The following is a 21,140-nucleotide window of genomic DNA, read 5'->3' on the forward strand; positions in this document are numbered from 1 at the left end:
TAACTACAAAATGTTTCTTTCATAGAGGAGAATTTTCAATTTTGTTGTTCTCCGGAACAGCATGTTTCGATTTTAGGGGATGTAAGGAAACTAGAAGAAAACTTTCCTAACCCATAGGCGCGAAACACTTGACACAGGTTCCGATACAAAGCGATTTGTGAATATAAAGGTCAATATTTATTATATATATATCGTTGTATCTATAAAAATATAAAAAGTATAAAACAAAATAGAACATTCACTTCATCCCGCTGTCATGCGGCGATCTGAAACGAAAAAAAAAATTGATATATAACAAAGAAGTGGAAACCATGTTCATAAAATATTTTATTACATAGTGGTTCTGAAATGTGATTTTTTCAAAAAAAAAAAAGTTATCTCTGCTATTTCGTTCAGTTGAGCATTTCTTTATTCCTCTAAACTGAGTACGATAGACCGCGAAACATTTAACCTAAGATGATTCAAGGTAAAACGAACCGCGGAAGATCTTTGCATGATTTCAAATCTGATATGAATCGTAACGATATGCATTGTCACGAGGACTACGCAATCGGAGTCTACATGGAGGAAGGTAATTTAAAGTAAGCGGCTCATTATTATACTCAAATTCCTGATACATTGGAGTCATAAAGAAGCAACTTTTCTGTATGTATACCAAATCATCAAAATATAGTTACCGAAATTGGTCATACGTGTGCAACGGAGCTCTCTGCAAGATTCAGTTGATGTCTGTTAACGTTCAAAACGAATAAAAACATAAAATTACTTCATATATATATATATATATATATTCGTTGGGTTGGCGTTACGTAATATTTCATGAAACAAATAATTTTAAATATGAGTATTGCGTATTCACTTTGTATTAAACGAGACTTAAAGAATAAATAAAAAACTCTGTTGCTTTTTTATGTTTGTAAATTCGTCCACTACAAGTAAAAGATAATGCATAACGTAATGCCGATAGGTTTCTTACCATGGCTACCACTCCGCCGCTTCGTGGTTTGACGTGGCATCCGAATGTACCCCAAAGCTTCAAATTGTTTTTGACAGGACTAACCTACAATTTGAATTTATTGGACACGTTTAGTGGCCATAACGATCGTTTCAAAATTTTGTTGTTATTGTTATTTTCTTTCGTCATTATCATTAAAAAATCGCTTTTCTCTTCGAATACTGAACCAATTGCTTTGAAATTTTCAGTGGTTAAAGATAAAATTTTTCTCCAGAAGGCTATTACTTTTTTTTTCGCTATGACGTCATCAAAATTATTGCCATTGGGTGGCGCTACGCTAAGAGCATAGCTCTCTTGTAAATTACAGATAATATCGCCCAAAAAAAATACAAAAAGAAATATTTATAGAGCCGGAGTGGTCAAATTAAATCCTTTACCGTGGACGACATTTGACCTTGACTTCTTGGTGGCATACGGTATCCACATTGTCCACGAATTTGCGGTTTGCATTTTGTATTTCGAACCTGGAATAAATTTTAATATTGCATTGATGTCTTTAATGAATGAAATGGTATAGAATCAAAATAAAGCATTGAAAATGTATATATATTGTGTCATCATGTTATACATAACATAATATTGCTTCGGTTATAAGACAGATGTGTTATGCTACATGCGCACATTTCACAGGATTTCTGATTGGTTTAAATATTGAGAATTCCTCACCGTCTTCTTTTTTTGGTAACTTGTCTTCGCCACCCTCGCCGTCTCTTCGGGAGTGAGATCACTGAAAATATACAGTTTTAAAAACGAGGCAAATAATATTAGTAAAGGCAAATAATATTAGGTTATATTTGTATAATATCATACAAAAATTTAAATAAATTTATGTATCATATCAGAAACAATTTTGATTTCGATAAAAACTACTGTTTACGGCCAAGGGAATGAAGAATATACCGAAAACAGACGTGGTAAGTTGACCTGGGGTCGTAACCATTGGTGGGATTCAGCCGGTTCGCACCGGTTCTATAGAACCGTCTCACAGAATTTAATGAGATCAGCGAACCGGTTAACATTACTAAAAAAAACATGTAACAGAACCGGCCGAAAAATATGACTTTTGTGATGGAACCGGTTGACAAAAAATTTGAACCCCACCACTGGTCGTAACTTATATCCAGAGTATTTACCTAGAATCAATAACGGAATTGACGTGTATAATTTGTATCTGCATACTTTTGGACCCCCACACAGAGATCAACTAAAGCGTTTTAAAATCTGTGGGTGCAAATATCCTGTTTGCATTTTACGCGTGCAAACAAACATGGACGCAAATTGTACTGTTTTGGATTTAGTGACTATCTCTGGCGACTGATGGATGTCGATTTTTTGAATTCGTCTCACTATAACGGGAGAAACTTTTGGAAAAAATCCTAGTAAGCTAAGTAACAGCCGCAGTGGTTCTGTAGGTCTACATTCAAACTGCTTTATATTCTCAAAATCAATTTTCGTCCCAAACATCTGACATGAAAATGTACCGCAAGATCAAACTGTTTTAACTGTAACTAAACTAAGTTACATTCGAAAGCAAAATCATCAGGAATACGAAGCAGTTCGAACTTTGATAATAATTCTTTAGGCTTCATTTATATGCGTGGAAAGAACGACCATCAATGAATCATTCTTTTTGGAACTGAACAAACCACCCAAAAATAACATTTTGGCCGGTCTTATTTCCATTCTTTTTTTATTGAATTATTAGTTCGTTTTTACCCATGTTACATACGGGTCAATGATTAGCCAGCTGTTACCAATGTAAACGCGAAATCATTTTGTGTCCTAACCGAAGTAAATTTGCAGTAGCGATCTCTAAAGCAATAAACCATCAAATATCGATGGACCATGTCTCTCAAGTTCATTTTTTTGGTATATGATTACGTCAAAGCTTAAATATACATACCTGTTTTAATTTGCAGTTATGACATATGTTACATTGCATGGCATTAATCCATAATAATTGGTCGCATCATCTTACAATCAAGAGACACACAATAACCATACCTACAGCTTGGGGGGGGGTTGAGGCATAGTGATAAGAAATAGTTAGGCTCGGATTGGTTTCAGTGTGAATTGGATATCAAAGTGGAAGTATGAATAATATAATTGTTAATATACTTTCATTTTGTACTCAATTATTTATAACACTTTATTTACATTAAAACGAAATATAAAATCGTTTTACTAACTTACCCATTGATCATGTGTAAAAACTTTGGCGGGTCCACAGGAGTACCCAATGAGTTGTCCTCTTCGGGATCCACCGATGAGGATAAGCATACAATAGTTTGGCGTTGGCCCATGTTGCGCGAATATTCGATTTTAATCGACAACTAATGTCTGATTTATTAAAAAATAGAACAAATGAAATTATAAAGATTATCTTGCCTGGTCAATATGGAATGTTGCTATTTTGCCTAAAGTCAATATATATATCAATTATTGGTGTACAGTATTGTTCTAATCATTGAAAACATTCTCTCCATCGCATTTTTGTAAGGACAACGCATGGGGCGTGGCCAGGAATAAGGGGATAAACTGACCTGGTAATCGGGCATCCGGTCGTGGTCGACTTTGTTGGATTTCCTATTTCACTTTATAAAATGTAACCTACTATTTATATTATGTATTCAAAGTTCGAAAACTCGTAACAAAAGATTGTTTAGATCAATCTTGTTATTTAAGGATGATGAATGAATCAACATAAGATATAAATATTTATCCCGAGAGAGGGGTACGCCGATTAGACATCTCAACCATATGGCGAACCACGGCCTCTCGTCCGGTTACTAGTTCGCGTCGAGTATGGGATTCGTTGGTTATTTATTCCAGATGCGTGAACTTGATGGTGAAGGAAGCCATATTCAAAGTCCACTTAACTTTAATAGGCTACTCTACAGACTCATTACGGTAGCAGATACTGAGATACAGGGGGTATGGTTTGCGCGTTACACTACTGCAATTTTTAACCGACATCACCTAATTATCGCGAGCGATTTTCATAAACTCGCATGAAGCAAGTGTACGAAATAAAAAAACTAAATACTGTAAGCTAAACTCTGGCCCGAACAACGATGGTAGCGGTTTCCGTGGAAACAAAGGTTTCTGTAATATTGTTACGTCATATTTTGTAACTAAGCGACCAAGCCTGCAAAGTAAATGGAGTCGTCTCCGGAAGAATCATTTTAAAAAGTAGTCGAAATACGACATGTTTTTACATGTTATCATTTGTCATCAACTTGTGAATCTATTTAAAAATAAAGCGGCGGTATAGAATAGACGAAACGCGAACTAAGATTGCAAATAATTATGTGCTCACGTACTCATGGCCTAGGAATATCATCTGTTCCAAAAATGAGAATCTCACACAGTAAAATGAGAAACAAGATAGTGATGCTCAAATATGTGGACACGAAGTGGTACGGTTATTTAATCTGTCATAGTAGCCTACCAGTACCGTATCGCAGCTGAGCAGCAGATTTGATATTACGCGAAAGCGAAACCGCCAACAAGAAGCACATTTTTTAATTTTGATTACGTCATCGCACACACCAAAACGAATCCTATAGAAAACACAGTTTGTTTAAAATAAATAAAAAGTTGTAGCCTTCTAGCTATTGGACGCATACTTTTATACCCCATAGGCTCGAAACCCTCAACACTGGGTTTGCTAACAAAAGGGTCAATTTTATTATATAGTTTTATCTTTCAATATATATATATATATATAAAGTACAAAAAATAAAATAGTACATTTAAGAATATATTTATTTCATCCCGCACTCATACGGATAGGAAGTTAATTTAAAGTGAGTGGCTAACTTCTACTATCACTCCGCCGACTATCGACTAGCAATCCGCCGCTTTGTGGCATCCGAATCTGCCCCAAAACTTAAAATTGTTCTTGACATGTTTAACCTGCAGTTTTATATTTATTAATTCACATTAACGATAAGATACCAAAATACAGAAAGAAATATTAATAGAGCCAGAAAGGCCAAATCAGATCATTTAAAATAGACATTTGACCTTGACCTCTAGGTGGGCTGCGATATCCAAATTGGCCACCAATCAGCGGGTTGTATTTCGAACCTGGAATTTTAATGTTGCATTGATGTATTTTTCGAATAAAATGGTATAGCAATGGCATCGAAATTGTATATTGTGTTATCATATTATACATGAGGTGATATTTTATTGGTTAATAAATTTGTTATGCTGCATGCAGTACATATCCGTGCGTGATTGGTTTAAGTATGGATACCTCGCCTTTTTTTTATGTGTAATACCAATATTATCTAAATAAATTTACTGCACATCAGAAACAATTTTGATTCCAATATTCTTAGCAAAACTATTTACACGGGATCTAGAAACTGGCCTTGCCATGGATGAATATGGATTATTTGAAATGTATATATATGTATTCACCAACACGCAAGATGTCTTTTAGAGAAACCTAATAACCTAAGTAACAGTCTCCAGGATCCGTATCCAGGATAGCGAATCTTTTCCACCGGATAGATGATAGATCGCACATTATATTATTATCACAGCAAGAAAATGCGGGTTATAGATTCAATCAATGAGACACTTGTCGTGTCACACCTTTTCCGGGAGTCTAATAGTCGTGGGTATTATGAAATTCACGTTTGAAAACTGCGATTCGCAGTGAAGACTTCTAAAGTAATAAACTGCGACTATGATGATGGCCTACGTCTCAAGATTATTTTTGCGAAATATGATAACGTCAAAGACTCAAAACATATATATATACACATCATTAACTTGACTCTAGTCAGAATTAATTATTTTCAATATTTGACTACAGGGTATTCATACGTGACTAATATTTCGTTTGCCCTTCATCGGTTTGATTTTTCAACTTTAAAGAAGTTGAGTAGGCTAAATGTGAGAGAAATAGAAGAAGAGAGCATTTTCCGAAAAAAATGCCAACAGCGATTGGAAGGTATCAACTTTCCTACCATTTCACTTCCGAAGTTTGTAAGCAGCTGCGATATAAAAAATACTAATGGAAGATGTGATATTGAACTGCAGATGCATAAGTATTATTGTCTCAGATCAAAAAAATATGCTACTCACAATCATATTGGTTTACACCTAGCACTACAAGACCGGATGATTGTTGATATAATATATTACCAAATAAATATGTTGTTCTCATCAATAGCTTGTTAAATTTTACGAAAATTCTAAATTATTGACGAATTTAGTTCGGGCTCATGAATTTGAATGATTTTATCAGTTATGGATGTAATGGATAAGTATGAGTCGCTGTTGTAACAAGAATACAAGGATGCGAATATCTACTTGTGCAACTTATTACATTCTCATTATCCATTTCTTGGAGCTACTCTGGCGGCCAATTTCCTGTGATTTATGTGTAAATGGATTGGTTTAAAAGATGTGACTTCAATGTGGCCCCATCGAGCAAAAAAATAGCGTTGTACCCCTACCAGAGACAGTATAGTTAAATGAAGCTTAACCAGGCATCTCATGTTCGACTTTTTGATCTGGAGAGGGAGTGCTGAAAAACAGCATCTTTTCGTTCAGAAAGTGCTATACGACGAAAATTGTACGGAAGAAGTTCTGACTAAAAAATTCAAAAATATATTTGATAGGGGTACTATCCAAGGTTCAAGCACGTAGCTGACCATTCTCCTTGAATGGCATGACAAATATTTCTAAAAGCTAAAACGCCAATCCGGATATGGCCGAATGAGATACATGTAATATAAATGATAATTACTGCGAGTTGGTAAAACTGTTAAAATGCCGTGATGGATAACAATTTTTTAAGTAAAATTTTCGAAATGTCAATTCCATCAGTAAAATTTTGAATGTTGAACCATTAAGGGGTTTGTACATGCTCAAATCAAAGAACAGTTGGTATTTTAGCATTTATAATCTGAATGAATTTCATTTTCAATGTACCTTTGAAAATGAAAGCTGCAGTAAAGGCATCACTAATGCTGCTATCTATGCTAGGAGATGTAATTAAATAAACACGCGAGAATAATATTGAGTCAAACATTGAAAATATATATAATTCTGGCTAGGCAGTTTCGATTAATAGTTTGTGTAGTATTGGGCGACCATGTAAGTGTACCGGCGTTCAGAAATAACGCCAAATATCACCTCATCATTTGTCTTCCAATGTGTCAATCTATTTAATAAATAAAAACTGCAGTATAGAATGAACGGAACACAAACTAAAACTACGAATGCTCATGGGCACACGGGAAATCCTTGTACTCATGGCCGATGAATAACATGTGATCCAAAAAGGAGAATCTAAAGAACGCAGACAGTATAAAGTACTACAGCACCATGAAATCGAATAAACTAATCAAAGGATACAAGTCTTATCTATATTGCACATTGTTAGAACTACAAAATGTTTCTTTCATAGAGGAGAATTTTCAATTTTGTTGTTCTCCGGAACAGCATGTTGCGATTTTAGGGGATGTAGGGAAACTAGAAGAAAACTTGGAAGCATAATTTCCTAACCCATAGGCGAGAAACACTTGACACAGGTTTCGATATAAAGCGTTTTGTGAATATAAAGGTTAATATTTATTATATATATATAGTTTTATCTATAAAAATATAAAAAGTATAAAACAAAATAGAACATTCACTTCATCCCGCTGTCATGCGGCGATCTGAAACGAAAAAAAAATTTAATATATAACAAAGAAGTGGAAACCATTTTCATAAAATGTTTTATCACATAGTGGTTCTGAAATTTGATATTTTCAAAAAAAAAGTCATCTCGGGTATTTCGTTCAGTTGAGCATTTCTTTATTCCTTTACACTGAGTACGATAGAACTCGAAACTTTCAACCTAAGATGAGTCAATGTAAAACATATCGCGGAAGACCTTTGCGTGATTTCAAATCTGATATGAATAGTAATAATATGCATTGTCACGAGGACTACGCGATCGGAGTCTACGCGGATGAAGTTAATTTAAAGTAAGCGGCTTATTATTATACTCAAATTTCTGATACATTGGAGACATAAAGAAGTAACTTTAATGTATGTACAGGGGCGTGCCAAACTAGTCTGCTGCCCGGGGCGAGTTTCTGATAATGCTGCCCCTTAAACCTAACTTCTAAAATAATTTGGGTGATAAACAGATTATAGATGTCGTCATACACGAGAATAAATCAAATAATACTCAAGTAGGAAAGAAACGTTTGATTTATTAAACTAAGCATCAATAATGTTGCAATTGTAAAATATAGGGAAATTTTTTCTGAGGTCATGGGTCGGGGAAACAACTCTTGTTGAATAACCATTACCACAGAACACATAATGTTAGCTTTTAATTAAATAGGAACACATCTAGAAGAGCATGTGTAATAACGCAAACTCTACAGCTTGGTTCTGCTGCCCCCCTACAATGTGCTGCCCGGGGCGGTTGCCCCCTTCGCCCCCCTCTAGGCACGCCACTGTGTATGTATAAGTAATCATCAAAATATAGTTACCGAAATTGATCATACGCGTGCAACGGAGCTCTCTGCAAGATTCAGTTGATGTCTGTTAACGTTCAAAGCGAATAAAAACAGAAAATTATTTCATATATATATATATATATTCGTTGGGTTAGCGTTACGTAATATTTCATGGAACAAATAATTTTAAATATGAGTATTGCGTATTCACTTTGTATTAAACGAGACTTAAAAAATAAATAAAAAACCATGTTGCTTTTTTATGTTTGTAAATTCGTCCACTACAAGTAAAAGATACTGCATATCGCAATGCCGATAGGTTTCTTACCATGGCCACCACTCCGCCGCTTCGTGGTTTCACGTGGCATCCGAATGTACCCCAAAGCTTCAAATTGTGTTTGACAGGACTAACCTACAATTTAAATTTATAAATTACAAATAATATCTCCCCATAAAATACAAAAAGAAATATTTATAGAGCCAGATAGTCAAATTAAATCATTTACCGTGGACGACATTTGACCTTGACTTCTTGGTGGCATACGGTATCCAAATTGTCCACGAATTCGCGGTTTTAATTTTGTATTTTGAATCTGGAATAAATTTTAATATTGCATTGATGTCTTTACTGAATAAAATGGTATAGAATCAAAATAAAGCATTGAAAATGAATATATATTGAGTCATCATGTTATACATAACTTAATATTGCTTCGGTTAAGAGATAGATGTGTTATGCTACATGCGGCACAGGATTTCTGATTGGTTTAAATATTGAGAATTCCTCACCGTCTTCTTTTTTTGATAACTTGTCTTCGCCACCTTCGCCGTCTCTTCGGGAGTGAGATCACTGAAAATAAACAGTTATAAAAACGAGGCAAATAATATTAATAAAGGCAAATAATATTAGGTATATTTGTATAATATCACACAAAAATTTAACTAAATTTATATATCATATCCGAAACAATTTTGATTTTAATAAAATCTACTGTTTACAGCCAGGGAATGAAGAATATACCGAAAACAGACGTGGTAAATAGACCTGAGGTCGTAACCAGCAGTGGTGGGATTCAGCCGGTTCGCACGCACCGGTTCTATAGAACCGTCTCACGGAATTTAATGAGATCAGCGAACCGGTTAGCATTACTAAAAAAGAAATGTAACAGAACCGGCCGAAAAATATGACTTTTGTGATGGAAACGGCTGACATAAAAGTTGAATTCCACCACTGGTCGTAACCTATATCCAGAGTATTTACCTAGAATCAATAACGGAATTGACGTGTATGATATGTACCTGCATACTTTTGGACCCCCATACAGAGCTCATTTACAGCGCGTTAAAATCTGTGGGTGCAAGTATACTGTTTGCATTTTACGCGTGCAAACAAACATGGACGCAAATTGTACTGTTTTGGATTTAGTGACTATCCCTGGCGACTGCGCTGGATGTCAATTTTTTGAATTCGTTTCACTATAACGGGAGAAACTTTTGGAAAAAATCCTAGTAAGCTAAGTAAGAGCCGCAGTAGTTCTGTAGGTCTACATTCACCCTTTAGTATTTTGGAACGTTGGAACGTTCAAACTGGTTTATATTCTCAAAATCAATTTTCGTCCCAAACATCTGACATAAAAATGTACCGCAAGATCAACCTGTAACTGTAACTAAACTAAGTTACATTCGAAAGCAAAATCTTCAGGAATACGAAGCAGTTCGAACTTTGATAATAATTCTTTAGGCTTTATTAATATGCGTGGAAAGAACGACCATCAATGAAGCATTCTTTTTGGAACTGAACAAACCACCCAAAAATAACATTTTGGCCGGCCTTTTTCCAATTTTTTTTTTTATTGAAATATTAGTTCGTTTTTACCCATGTTACATACGGATCAACGATAAGCCAGCCCTGGCCAATGTAGACGCGAATTCTCTTTGTGGCCTAACCGAAGTAAATTTGCAGTAGCGATCTCTAAAGCAATAAACCATTAAATATCGATGGACCATGTCTCTCAAGTTCATTTTTTCGGTATATGATTACGTCAAAGCTTAAATATACATACCTGTTTTAATTTGCAGTTATGACATATGTTACACTGCATGGCATTAATCCATAATAATTGGTCGCATCATCTTACAATCAAGAGACACACAATAACCATACCTACTGTTTGGGGAGGGGGGGGGGGGGGTTGAGGCATAGTGATGAGAAATAGTTAGGCTCGGATTGGTTAATCAGTGTGAATTGGATATCAAAGTGGAAGTATGAATAATATAATTGTTAATATACTTTCATTTTGTACTCAATTATTTATAACACTTCATTTACATTAAAACGAAATTTAAAATCGTTTTACTAACTTACCCATTGATCATGTGTAAAAACTTTGGCGGGTCCACAGGAGTACCCAATGAGTTGTCCTTTTCGGGATCCACCGATGAGGATAAGCATACAATAGTTTGGCGTTGGCCCATGTTGCGCGAATATTCGATTTTAATCGACAACTAATGTCTGATTTATTAAAAAATAGAACAAATGAAATTATAAAGATTATCTTGCCTGGCAGATATGGAATGTTGCTATTTTGCCCAAAGTTAATATATATCAATTATTGGTATACAGTATTGTTCTAATCATTGGAAACATTCTCTCAATTGCATTTTTGTAAGGACAACGCATGGGGTGTGGCCAGGAATAAGGGGATAAACTGACCTGGTAATCGGGCATCCGGTCGTGGTCGACTTTGTTGGATTTCCCTTTTCATTTTACAAAATGTAACCTACTATTTATATTATGTATTCAAAGTTCGAAAACTCGTATCAAAAGACCTTTTGTTTAAGTCAATCTTGTTATTTAAGGATGATGAATGAATCAACATAAGATATAAATATTTATTCCGAGGGAGGCGTAAGCCGATTAGACTTCTTAACCATATGGTGAACCACGGCCTCTCGTCCGGTTACTAGTTCGGGTCGAGTATGGGATTCGTTGGCCAGGTATTTATTGCAGATGCGTGAACTTGATGGAGAAAGGAAAGATATTCAAAGTCCACTTAACTTTAATACTCAACAGATTTATTACGGTAGAATTACAGATAGACTACTGAGATACAGAAGGTGGTTTGCGCGTTACACCACTGCAATTTTTAACCGACATCACCTTATCGCGAACGATTTCCATAAACTTGCATGAAGCAAGTGTACGAAAGAAAAAAACTAAATACTGTAAGCTAAACTCTGGCACGAACAACGATGGTAGCGGTTTCCGTGGAAACAAAGGTTTCTGTAACATTGTTACGTCATATTTTGTAACTAAGCGACCAAGCCTGCAAAGTGAATGGAGTTGCCTCCGGAAGAATCATTTTAAAAAGTAGTCAAAATACGACATACCGGTACGTAGATCAATATCAATTTTTTACAAAATGTTTGGGGCCGAATGAAACAAGTAGCGTTTGGTTTCATGTCCATATGTTTCATGAATATTAACCCTAAAAGACTTTCCTTTACCGACTTCGATAAAGTCAAATTGATCATACCGTGTTTCTCCGAATATAAGACTGGGTCTTATATCAATTTTCCCCCGAAAATAACACTAGGGCTTATTTTCGGGGGATGTCTTATATTTTCAGTTATCAAAAAACAAAATTACAAAGCAGATAATTACGAGGTTTTCCAATGAACAAAATATGAAAACCGATATCTATTTACATATTAATAACACGTTTTCATTCAAAATAACTGCAAAACATGGATTATAATCAATCATTTAAAACGTGTAGGTGATATTTCTTGAATCGACTAGGTCAAAAAAAAAATTCGCGTTATTGACTAGGTCTTTTTTTAGGGGGAGGACTTTCATTAAAATCATTTTTAAAATTCAGGCTAGTTCTTATTTTCAGGGTAGGTCTTATTCTAGGGGAAACACGGTAGATGTTTCAAGGAAATGGGTATTTCGTTATGTGGTCAGGTTTTGAGGTTTGGTCATGTAACTTACATTTGTTGCTACCCAGAAGTCACGATAAATAACGGCTAGACTACAAAAAACCCAACATATCAGCATATTTGCACCTACTTCACCAAGGACATTTGCACATGCATACTTTTGCGCCCACGGACATTTTCACCCCTCGTACATATATATATACACTCAGTGGTGGGATTCAGCTGGTTCGCACCAGTTCTATAGAACCGTCTCACGGGATTTTATGAGATCAGCGAACCGGTTAGCATTACTGGTTACTGTCAATGTTCTGTTTGTAATAGAACCGAATGAAAAATATGACTTTTGTGGAGAAACCGGCTGACAAATAATTTGAATCCCACCACTGTAAACACTAATGAACTTTTGCACCCATAGACATTTGCGCCCCCGAACATTCACAGCCGTAGACGCAATAGTATGCAAGTGTAAATATAAAGGAGTTTAGGCATAAATAAATGTAGTTGAAGGGTGAAAAGAAAATACAACATGTGCCACATATGCAGGCTGCGGCTCTGACATGGGCAAATTATGGCCAGTCAACGTGATTTTCTGAAATAGCGTCCTGTTGCTGAATCACAGCAGCAAATACAATTTACAACTTAATGAATGTTTCCCCGAGCATCGACTTTCTTGTTTTCTTCGTGACATTGACTAATCAGCAAGATGCAAAAAATGGCGTATCAATGTCCCTTTTCGCATCCGCTCACACACTTTTCTCACTCAGACAGATTTCCGGGGTGGTCGTAAACATTACCTTGTTTTCGCGTTTTTAAATTCTATTCGTTAGTTTTCAGTTGTGTTTCGGAAGTTTAAATATAAATAAAATAATTCAATGATCACTTTGTCTTCTTTAAAGTCTCAGTTTAATTGCAGTAATCAAAAATTAGTGTAGAAATAGCTATGATAGACTAGGCTAAAAAAAATTACCGGTACTTTTAAAAAACAGATTCATGAATGCTATGAATCAGAATGATGGTTTGAAACAAATACCCCATTTTACAGGCGCCAACTCGCGGAATCACTCTTAAAGTAAGCACCGAAAATTTTGCGATGGTAAAGAATAGAAAGAATTTCCGGAGGTCAAAGGTTCATTGGCATTGACTACGTGAAAATAGATTTAATGAATTACAAGAATGTTGAGAGGCACAATGTCCTTTGATAACTGGCGCATTAGCATCAATATGTTCTGGGCGTTTTTTTTTTAACTTTATGAAAACTATAACAAAAATCTTCTAAAGAGGCAAAATCACAATAAAAATACAAATTTAAACGCCAGAAAGACTGATTTCGCGTTTTTTTTTTGTTAAATAACTAAATCTACTCAGCACACATTGTACATTTCTCCTGTTTTAGTTTTTTTTTGCATTTATGTGTCAAATGGTCAACATTTCACAAGTTACTTTGATTATGATAAAATTATTTACAGTTTGTTGAAATAACGCTGCACGACGCGCAGCGCGCACTGTTGCTTTCGACGTGCTTCGTGTTTCACAAGCTTCTGCTGCATCAATTTTCAAATTCTAGACATTGAGGTGTCCCGGAATGGTTTAACACAAAGTTGGCAACGCTAGTGACATCCAATAAAGTAGCAAATGAGTCCATCCCCTACATGAGATTTCATGCTACTAGCGTTTATCTACTTACACGGTGACTGATTATTACACGGTTATAATGAAATGCGCTATCCCTATTTGCCACAGCTTGACTTTGAATATCCATCAGTCCCACCCACCTCAACTCCCTGTGAAAGATACATCTCAACTACTGCCATACTGCTAGAGCATTGGTTCTCAGACAATAGTGCGCAGACAATTTTTGAAGGGGCATTAAGTTATTAAAAATAAAGATATTTGTTTATAAGGTTTTGTCTTGACCGTCTTTTTTTGTATATTTACATTTCTTTATTTTGAATAGTTACTTTCCATCCATGTAATATCAACGTGTTTTTGAATAAAACATACTTTCGCCTCACTATGTGTAACTTATAGCTTATTGTTAGCTAGTTATTTTTGAGGTGGGTCGCATGACTTGACAAATTTTAAAAAAAGGGCGTGTTCTAAAAAAGTTTTAGGTCGGTTTTTATATTTCTATTTGTAATGCATTATGAAGTTTAAAAAAAGTATGCTTGCAAATTACTTGGGTTAGAAAATCGGTGACCGTACATTTGAACTCAGGTACATTTGAACCCAGGTGTATATTCGCGGGTTCAATCTATATGCGGGTACTAAAACCCATGGGTTAAGGTTAGTATGGGTTCAAATATCCGCAAAACAAAAAAAATTCCATTGGTGCAATAGTATGCAGGTGCAATTGTTGTGGGTTCAAATGTACGCGGGTTCAAATGTACGGGAACCTAGAAAATCAACCAACAGCTTTGGTCCCATTTGAAATCATGTTGAAGCAATTGAATTATCAGTAGGAATGCCGAAAACGATTGTTTAGAACAATATTTGTAAAAAAAAAAAATCTAAGCGTACAAACTATTTCAGAGTGTGTACCATAATCGGATACGTGTATCATACTTCCGGATGATGTTAAGCTGGTTCAAACTCACACGTTCTCCATGAGCAAAGCAATTTTCAACAGAATGTATCAACTCGACACAATGTATCCCCAACACCCAGTTTTGCGCCTCGATGATGAAACAGGGTTGCCAGTGCTTTTCTTCAGATCGAGTACGCAGTGTCGGGAAAGGGTATAGTGAATGCTTGCTCTCGACAATTGCATCACAACCAGCTTTTTTAATTGCTTTATACCAGTGTTTCCCAACCCGAGTCCGCGGTCTCAAATGAGTCCGCGGAGCGGTTGAATGAGTCCGCAACGAGCCAGAAATTCATTGCGGGCCGCAAACGTTCTTGCGAAACTTAACTATCAGCCAATAGTCCGGCAGATAAGGGGACCTTTTTGGCCCAAGTTTGATTTCAGACATAAAGTTTTTTTTATTTGTGATTATTCATCTTGGGGTCATTGCCCATCATTTCTACATGGGTGTGGAGTTTGCAGCCTTGAGCAATTTTTTTATGGCTCGATATTTGTATTAGTGTTTTTCGTCAAACCTGGGCATCATAATGACGCACAACCTGAACCATAACCTGTTGCAATACTATGTTCAGGTTGTGCGCAATCTTGGTGAACAAACTACGCAAGCACCAAATTTACTAGGAAATAAAATCAATAACTTTTAGGTATTTATTGAGATATTTGTATTAGTGTTTTTCGTCAAACCTGTGCATCATAATGACGCGCAACCTGAACCATAACATGTTACAATACTATGTTCAGGTTGTGCGCAATCTTGGTGAACAAACTACGCAAGCACCAAATTTACTAGGAAATAAAATCAATAACTTTTAGGTATTTATTGAGATATTTGTATTAGTGTTTTTCGTCAAACATGTGCATCATAATGACGCACAACCTGAACCATAACCTGTTACAATAATATGTTCATGTTGTGCGCAATTTTGGTGCACAAACTACGCAAGCACCAAATTTAATAGGAAATAAAATCAATAGCTTTTAGGTATTTGTTGAGCCCAGCTTTGGGTCGCGACCCATATACAGTATATGGAAATACTGTCGAAACATACGCGTAAAATAAAGAGTACTTTTTCAAAATACCCGTTTTTTTTGCAATTAACAATACAAGCCGGCTAATGCAGTCGCCAGTAGTTCAAGTGGATATACGCCCGGTGGAGAACAGTCAATTATTTGTTAGCGAGAATTGTTATGCAGCGGGATGATCACGACGACGCAGTGAAAGATAATGATATCATAAAAACAAGAATGAGAAAATTGTTACATTTTATAGTATATCCCTGAGAAAGAATGTAGTTCATTCTTATGTTCCATGCCAATGCTTTTCAAACTACCAAAGACTCTCAACACTTTGGCTTCTTCTCTTCTATAAAAATACATTGTTATTATATATTCGCATTTCCATCTGTTTGTTCGTGCTCCCAGATAACCGATCGACGGCCTCCGAGGATGGTGGGGTTCCCTTTTGAGAAACCCTGTCATAAACTAAAAGAGGCGACCGTGCTTCTCTTGCCTGTTGTCATGCTGTCCCTGGAATTCAGCTACAACAAAAATTTCACGAAAACGGATTTTTAAATTTTATGATTTTATTAATATTCTCAACAATGAATGATATACGGGTGGTAAAATGCCAAGTTATTCCAACAACATGATCATGTTTTGCAATTTACAACCAATATTTTGTATGTAACTTTGTTTGACAGAGCCCCAAGAGCTCTAACTACAAATATCAAAAATGTGAGGCCAAAATAGTCACACTACAGCAATGTCAAATGTGCTGTATTTACGATAGATAACAGGTTTACCAAAAAGAATCACATGAAAAATGGTAAAATAAAGATCAATTCAGCAATATCTACTTGGTGATATGCATCTGTTGATGATTTTATGTGTTTGTTTCGGAAGTTCAATAACAAAATTAATTGTGGTTGTTGGGGATGTTTTAAAAAAGGTTGCATGGAAAAAAGTTTTCACAAAATGTCAAGGTTTGATGGTAGTAGAGAAGTAGAAAAAATACTCCCATGTTTTTTTTTTCATTTGATAACCACGCCACAGAACTTCCCCAATAAGTATACGCAGCAATTGCGAGAAGCAGAAATGCCAAGATGGGATTTCATCGCATTGCAAACCAATATTAGCAATTCTTATATATATTCGCGAATTCCCATCTGAACAGCGTAGAAAAGATTATACCCATCTACACACTTTAAGAACTATGTCAGATGAGCGTCATATTATCAAATATCAGTAAAGGAATAGTGCAAAGACATATAAGGCGGAACTTTCAGTAGTATGCAATCAAATAATCTTATTGTTGAATATATTTAAAAACATTTCGTCACGCCAACTGGAGTTCGAAACTTTTTGTCTCTGGCTGAGCTTAGATACCGATTGACACTCATGTAAACTGGTAGGACTGTAAGAAGCACGCGATGGAGCAGATACTAAGAGTATCCATCCCCCAGCTGTCATTTGAGTGGGTACTGCTGTTTTTATTGCAGATAAAACTGATCTTTTTGTATTAAAGATTTACTGCCATCACCGATTTAAGGATGTTGGAAACCAACACGCAATATTACAAAACTCACTTTCAACACGCGGTTTAAGAGAATGAAAAAGCTGAAACTAGTATTCTTTAGAACAGCATACAAATTCTATGAAATGAAATCATACACAAAAGCTCGTCAAAAACCTATAGCTCAATAATCAAGTGGAATTTGATGCATGTGCGCAAAAAATGTGCGCGTAACTACGTACAACCGAAGCACGCAGAAAAATGTGTGTGATGTATTAGTATTCAAAACGTTTGACTCAACTATGTTGGCATAACAGGTGCACATCTCGGTTTTGCATACGCATACTTTCTATCTCCACAAGGATACTGTATATTAATTTTGCCAAAGTCAATGCAGCACTGAAAGGTTGCGGTTCTTTCAAAAGAAAACACGTTACACATCTTTAGATACCAGTGGACGGTTTTACATGGCCTTGTTCGGAGTGAAAGACGAGGTCAGATATTCCAATCCAATTCAACTAATAAAATATTTCCCAAGTCCCTAGGCTTAAACTAAGAAAACGAAATGCGCGCGGCAACGCAAATGTAGTTTGAAGAGCGCCATAGAAAGTGGCTGGATGCTGTCGATGGATCTTGGCTTGTATTAGTGAAATAAACTACTATTTATTGTACTAAAATTGAATTTCTGACATTGTAAGGAGATTCAATGTTACTATGTATGCGAAACTAAACCATGTAGTTATGAAATAATTGTTTTTAACAAAAAGGCGCACCTGAAGTATTCGTACCAAGATGGCGCACAACCTGAACATTGTATGTTTACCGGGTTGGGGTTCAGGATGTGCGTCATCTTGGACCGAATACTTTAAATCCACTTAAAAAAAATGCTCAACATTATATACTCCACACCCATCTGGGTATCATTATATATCGTCACGCTAATAACCGAATTGCGTAAGTCATTTTTAGCAGTTTTGAGAAAAACGTAAAAAACTTCGTAATGATTTTGTGTTGCAATTGAGAGTCAATAATTTGCCATGGTTCAATTTTTTGATCGTAGCCGGATTTAAGTTAATTTGTATGACGCAGTTAAGTGACGTCATAATGGCGCACTGTGACTTAGGCAGAAATGTGTCTATGACTTGGGGACATACGCAATTTTGCAACTTCACTATATGCACCAGTCCTGAAAACTAAACATTCCAAAAACGAATGTAATTCTCAGTATCTACAATGTCTAATCCCCAAAATAGCTAATCAGTTTCAATTACATCATTTTTTATGTTTAAAAATATATATTTCCTCAATATAACACGTTCTGCACACCCACCGAAATAGGACTAAGATTAAATATAAAGAATAAAACAGCAATGCACCCAATATAAAAGCCAACCAAGGTAAATTTGACTCGGACAGTGAATATCACAAGTGTACGTTTTCCTATACTGTAGTAAAAATTCAAATTAATACGCGCTAAGCTAGAATCCGAGATGCAAAAACTCGAAAATACTTCGCCGAGGGTATTTTGTCTTTGTGACGTCACAATAGTACTGCGGTAACAAGGATATGATTCATTATGACGAAACATTTTCACAAATGTGCATGTCATACTAAATCTCCATTTTTATGGGTTTCGGAATTCCTAAAATAAAATCTGAGTTAACAGACAGGTGCGCAGCATTACATAAATACCTATTTTATAAAAAAAACTCAAAATTGCCAAAAATGACTTACGCAATTCGGTTATTAGCGTGACGATATGTCATATACATTATATCTAAACAATAAAAAAAACTTTATGTCCCAAAACAATGTTAATTCCCGATTCTGCCGGACTCTTAGACTGGTAGCAAAAGACAATGAAGCATGCAGGAAGTATATTGTTAGCCCACTTAGGCTAATAGATTCCTCATTCGATTTTTAGTTTTTTATAGTATACAGTATATGAAGTGTATTGGGATTATTGTTGGCGGGTATTCCCAACCAAAAAAGTCCTGAATTAACAATTTAGACTAGTCAAGCATACTGTTTAACTTTTCTTGTTGATAAGCTAGCCAAAACACTAATCAATCCAATGAAATGATGTGTGAAGATTTTGCTAGTTATTTTTATGACAAAACAACACCGAATGCGATTTTTGATTACTCTCCAGAAAATGTGACGCGGGTGGCATTTCATGATTGTGCGGGACACATGTCTTACATTGACCGATGAAATGGAAGAGAAGAACTGGATTTGATGGTAGATTTAGTTAGATTAAAATTGATTTCAAAAGTGAGCTTCCAGAAAAATAGGATATTGATAAAAGGCGTGCTGCGGCATGGTTTCGAGCAGAAATATTCTCGCCAAGCTAGTAACACTTTCAAGAAGATTCCGTGTGTGTGCAACAGTTTAATGACGCAAGTGAAGAAAATATAAAACTAGGCAGCGACGAAACGGTAATTAACTCCAGCAGCAGTCAGAGGAAATGGTGCAATCCGGCTGTCGGGGTCAACTAATGATATATAGGTCGTAGTCACGTTTATGTCTCTGCATTTGTAATACTGCATGTGAAAACCTGATGGGCTACAACCTCCGTTACCTGTCAAATACAAGAGTGTTAAAATTGGAATTGATTATATATCCACACACGTCATTCTGACAAGGTTAAAGTTAAATAGCGCTTCATTGAAAGCATGCAACTATTTAATCGCTACTCTTTCATGTTTAAGTTGGAGAAAAATCTTACTTTTAGATATAAGAGATTTTGCTTTTGTTCTCTCACAATAGAACGTAACAGTTCGACATTTTGTCAAAATTTTATGTATTCAAGATTGTGTCATAGAATCATCATTGATTACGATTTCATCCACCCATAAGTTCCGTGTGTGTCAAATTGGACTCTTAGCCCGCCAAAACACGGATTCTTTGCATTTCTATCCTTCCTAAAAATATCGTTGATTGAACTAAAAACACGAATATAATTTATACCAAGAATGAAGCAGAGTTATTTCGAAAGCCAATATCTATTGTTTCTTTTATTTATTGTTACCGTACTCGTGATGCAAAAGATGCACTCGGATTCTTTCCGACATATTTATTTCCCGGTTAGAATTTTTGCATATTAGTAATGTCGATGGTTACAGTACTCTGACGTAACCGGAACCTCTTTAAACCGAATACTTTACGTACGTTACTATACTTTACTTATATATACGTGAACAAGGATTAACCTTCAAATTCAATACTTCTGGGAATGGTTTGAAAGGATAAACTGAATTTTCCAAGTTGATGGTTACGAATTTTTTTTAACTTGTGCAGTCATAGATATTTGGTTAAACATTTGATTCGGCTGAGGTATATTCGGCAGGCACTTTCTCACCACTATTGGGAATTCTTGTAATTAAATTCGTTTTTATATAGGTTTCTTTGCTTATGTGTATAGACGCAAAAATATCTTATGCATAACTATAATGATTGAGGTATTCTTCAATTTTTCCATACATTTGAACAAGAAGGTTTCTACAGAATTCGATTCTACTGAATATTTGCGATATTGATATCTTAGATAATCATCTTGATTAGCTGTTCACGTGTTTCGAAGACACGTACAACAGAAGGGTAAATATT

At 35.6% G+C, this 21,140-nt stretch overlaps 2 protein-coding genes across 2 annotated transcripts; both read right to left on the reverse strand.

Annotated features, from left to right (window-relative positions):
- Positions 1-154: 154 nt before the first annotated feature.
- On the reverse strand, positions 155-3,351 carry LOC144411664 (uncharacterized). The gene is made up of 6 exons (XM_039410541.2): positions 3,209-3,351; positions 1,682-1,742; positions 1,393-1,479; positions 977-1,060; positions 678-729; positions 155-266 (listed from the first exon to the last, which is right to left on the reverse strand). The coding sequence occupies exons 1-6, from the start codon at positions 3,316-3,318 to the stop codon at positions 244-246; spliced, it is 417 nt and encodes a 138-aa protein (XP_039266475.2). The 5' UTR covers positions 3,319-3,351; the 3' UTR covers positions 155-243.
- Positions 3,352-7,600: 4,249 nt separating this feature from the next.
- On the reverse strand, positions 7,601-11,004 carry LOC120341937 (uncharacterized). The gene is made up of 6 exons (XM_078110335.1): positions 10,862-11,004; positions 9,286-9,346; positions 9,003-9,089; positions 8,825-8,908; positions 8,530-8,581; positions 7,601-7,701 (listed from the first exon to the last, which is right to left on the reverse strand). The coding sequence occupies exons 1-6, from the start codon at positions 10,969-10,971 to the stop codon at positions 7,679-7,681; spliced, it is 417 nt and encodes a 138-aa protein (XP_077966461.1). The 5' UTR covers positions 10,972-11,004; the 3' UTR covers positions 7,601-7,678.
- Positions 11,005-21,140: the final 10,136 nt, after the last annotated feature.

Source organism: Styela clava, chromosome 3, assembly GCF_964204865.1.
Source record: "Styela clava chromosome 3, kaStyClav1.hap1.2, whole genome shotgun sequence".
NCBI classification, from domain to species: Eukaryota; Metazoa; Chordata; class Ascidiacea; order Stolidobranchia; family Styelidae; genus Styela; species Styela clava.

What these genes read in the sequence shown, in the direction of transcription:
- LOC144411664 (XM_039410541.2), bottom strand. Translation starts at nt 3,318, where the DNA reads ATGGGCCAACGCCAAACTATTGTATGCTTATCCTCATCGGTGGATCCC. An exon ending in TTTTTACACATGATCAATGG is followed by an intron (nt 1,743 to 3,208) that starts GTAAGTTAGTAA and finishes GTATATTTTCAG; the next exon opens with TGATCTCACTCCCGAAGAGA. An exon ending in AAGGTCAAATGTCGTCCACG is followed by an intron (nt 1,061 to 1,392) that starts GTAAAGGATTTA and finishes TTCAAATTGTAG; the next exon opens with GTTAGTCCTGTCAAAAACAA.
- LOC120341937 (XM_078110335.1), bottom strand. Translation starts at nt 10,971, where the DNA reads ATGGGCCAACGCCAAACTATTGTATGCTTATCCTCATCGGTGGATCCC. An exon ending in TTTTTACACATGATCAATGG is followed by an intron (nt 9,347 to 10,861) that starts GTAAGTTAGTAA and finishes GTTTATTTTCAG; the next exon opens with TGATCTCACTCCCGAAGAGA. An exon ending in GTTATCAAAAAAAGAAGACG is followed by an intron (nt 9,090 to 9,285) that starts GTGAGGAATTCT and finishes AATTTATTCCAG; the next exon opens with ATTCAAAATACAAAATTAAA.